General features: G+C 37.0%; 1 protein-coding gene across 1 annotated transcript; it reads left to right on the top strand.

Annotated features, from left to right (window-relative positions):
• The first annotated feature begins 317 nt into the window (after positions 1 to 317).
• LOC125206553 (F-box protein At3g07870-like) lies at positions 318 to 1,430 on the top strand. Its single transcript, XM_048105800.1, has one exon. It carries the CDS (start codon positions 318 to 320, stop codon positions 1,428 to 1,430), a length of 1,113 nt encoding a protein of 370 aa, XP_047961757.1.
• Positions 1,431 to 3,436: the final 2,006 nt, after the last annotated feature.

The raw sequence follows: 3,436 nt of genomic DNA, 5'->3' as shown, positions 1-3,436 counted from the left end.
ATATAGAATTCACTTAATAAATATAGTAAAAGTGAAATGAGATATTTATTGGCGAACGAACATAAAAGAAAAAAAATTAGATATTTAATAGCAGACGGAGAGAATAGCTTTGAGATTCAGATTTTGATTTATATTCTTTAAATAAGAATAAAGTTGCATTTTTGCATTTAAAAATTTTAAACAAAAATTAGGCAATATTATTTACTTTTTATCACTCCGTTTTCTAAAAAGAAGTATAAAAACTAATGAGAAGAACCCTAATTCTTAATACTCAAAATATACGCAGCTGGTTCGTCTTCTCTCAGTTTCAACCAATAATGGAGGTTGATTACTTCACATATATACCATCAGAAATCACAACCGACATCCTGTCACGACTCTCTATCCGAAGCCTTGCAATCAGCAAATCCGTTTGCAAATCATGGCGCGATCTGTTCGATTTCGTCAAATCCAAAATCAAAACCCCACCCGTCCTAGTTCGATTTCACTGGGAGAATAACCCTACACGGTTCAAGATTATCGAAATTGAAGACGAAGACGAAGACGAAGCCGATCTACAGAGCCACGATCTTCACTATCATCCGCTCACAGATTTGGAGATCCCTTATGGAAGCACAGGACCAATGGCAGGTAACTCTGCTAATGCGTTGCTTCTTCTCTACTCGCTATCGATGAAAGGTATTTACATATGCAATCTGATCACTCGTGAATATACCGAGCTCAGTTACCCTGATGACTACATTCCGAATCAAGTGTTACGACTTGGATTTGGTGTGAGCAAAATAAGTGAGCAATATAAGGTGGTTTGGATCAATGCAGACGCTGGTTCTGACCCTCATTGTGTATACACCCTCGGAACAGGAACATGGAGGCGCGTTGAACCCGGAGCTGCTTCTGGTGTCATGTTCTGCGGTCAACCCATTTTATGTAATGACAACCTCCATTGGAAAGTATATGATCCGAGGAATAGCATATGGAGTTTGTGTGGTTTTGATATTGAAACTGAATGTTTTAGTATCTTCTCTTTTCCTACCCCTATGGGAGATGGATGGTGGAATTTATCTGTTTTGAGGGACTGCCTGTGTTCTTCACATTATAACGAATTCCAAGATGAAATTGTCATCTGGATGATGAAGGAATACCAAGTCGATGAATCTTGGACAATTGAGTACAAGATGAGTACTACTAGTTTGGATTCATCTGTTGGTAGGAATTATATATCAGTTGAAGCACTTAAACTTTTTAAAGATGGTGATGTTTTGATGTTGCTAGACCATTCTATTGCAGTCTACTACTCCAACAACACAAGAACTCTTCAACAAGTTAATATGTTGAAGGAAGCAGATCCAATGAAGGGTTATGCACTGATTTTCAATCCTAGTCTTCTCTCACTCAAGAGTTTCGGATTCGAGAATGTGATCTCGTTTTAGTCCATAATTTTAGTCTACATTTGTGTGTTTGTGTCGAAGATTTTTTGTTTGTGTAGTTTTCCAGTTCTAAGGCTTCTTTGTCATTTATTATTTGGGTTTGGCCTTGTGTCAAATAAAAATTATATTTTAATTTATTCATTCGAATGAATTCACATTGCGATATTATACGCATAGTTGTTGCTTACAACAGTGGAATTATCTAACACAATACATCAATCAGTTAACCATACACATACAAATTTAATAAAAGTAGTTTGAGGTTTTAATTTTGATTTATATTCTTTTATTAAGAACAAGGTTGCATTTTCGCAATTAAAACTACATTGTAGGCAATATTATTTTACTGATAAAAGGTAAATAAAATAATAGGAGTATAGAAAGGGCTAAAGAAGAGGCAAAATTCTAGGTTTAGATCGGTTGGAAAACCCATTTTGAAAAATGGGCCACTTTTTCATTATGAAAATGGGTGTTACACAATGTCAGAATGCGCAATCATAAAAATAATACAAAACAAATATTTCCTCCGCTTGTTAATAGAAGAATTTTATTTCGGCATGAAGATTAAAAATAGTGTGTTAAGTGGAATGTGAATAAAGTAAGAGAGAGTACAGTAAATTTACACTATAATCTTAATCAAATCTTAATTTTTTTCGTATAATATTATAAATTTATGATATAATTGTTAGCTAGCCTTGCCAAAAGGATGAGAATGATTTGATCACTGAAGATCATAAGGATAGCAATTGCATGCCTGTCAATGTATCCTCAGATCGCATGAATGAAGATCTCCTTGTGAGAATAAGGAAACAAAATAAATCACCGAAGGAAGAGGATGTGATTTAGCATGAATCACTCTTTGCATTAATATGTAATATTTTACTCCTAAAATAGATAGAATTTTCCCTTGTATATTTAGAAATCATCTCTATATAAAGAGATGGTCACTGCATCACATTCCATCACAATACAGAACGATATTCTATGCAAGACACTCTTTCTCTAACAATATGAAAAGCCTCAGTTTTCTTCATGGTATCAGAGCGGGATCGTCCTAATCCGGTCTCTTTTACTCCCCTTTCTTTTATATTTTATTATTCCTTATATATGGCGGATTCTACAGAATCAAACGCCACATCAAATCAGTCCTTCCTACAAAATTCTCAGATACCGGGCTTGCTGCAAAATCCACCTACCTCAGTAAAATTAACTGATGACAACTTCTTGATGTGGCAGCAATAGGTGGAAGCCACCGTGTGGGGGTATGGTCTAGAGTCATTCTTGACCGGAGAGGTATCTCCTCCATCTCAAATGATACCGGGAAGCTCTGATGGGTAGACAATAATGAATCCCGAGTATCTCTCATAGCGGCGCCAGGATCAAAGACTTGCAGCATGGCTGCTTTCCTCTCTTTTGGAGAGTGCAATGGTTCTAGTAGTTGGCCTCAAAACAACTACGGACATCTGGACAACACTGTTAAAAAAATTTTGCCAATCGATCGAAGGAGAAAGTGATGCAGTACAAGTTGCTGATTCAGACAATGAAGAAGGACTCCCTTTCCATGAAGGAGTACCTCGCAAAAATGAAATCATGCTTTGATCTTTTAGCATCAGCCCGAAGCGCAATACCAGAAGAAGACCAGATCCTACATATTCTAGCTGGTCTAGAGCACGAATACGATCCAGTGGTGGTATCCATTTCAACAAGAGTTGAACCATGGACTGTACTAGATGTTGGAGCAACACTTAAGAGCTTTGAATCACGATTGGGATCTGGAGCAAATATTTCTGGTAGTATGGAGGGATCTTAGCCCTCCTTGAATTTGGCTCAACATTCTGCCCCAAGAAGAGACAACAACGCTTTCCAACAAGCTAGAGGAGGACACAATAATATTTCAAGAGGTGGCTCAAGATCTTTTAGAGGAAGGGGAGGTCGAGTATATGGTGCTGGAATAATCATATGCCAACTTTGTGAAAAACCGGGGCAGAGTGCTAATAAATGTGGGCACA

This window comes from Salvia hispanica, chromosome 2, assembly GCF_023119035.1.
Source record: "Salvia hispanica cultivar TCC Black 2014 chromosome 2, UniMelb_Shisp_WGS_1.0, whole genome shotgun sequence".
Classification (NCBI taxonomy): domain Eukaryota; kingdom Viridiplantae; phylum Streptophyta; class Magnoliopsida; order Lamiales; family Lamiaceae; genus Salvia; species Salvia hispanica.
Note: the sequence above shows the minus strand (reverse complement) of the source record. Positions and strands in the feature narration are given on the sequence as shown.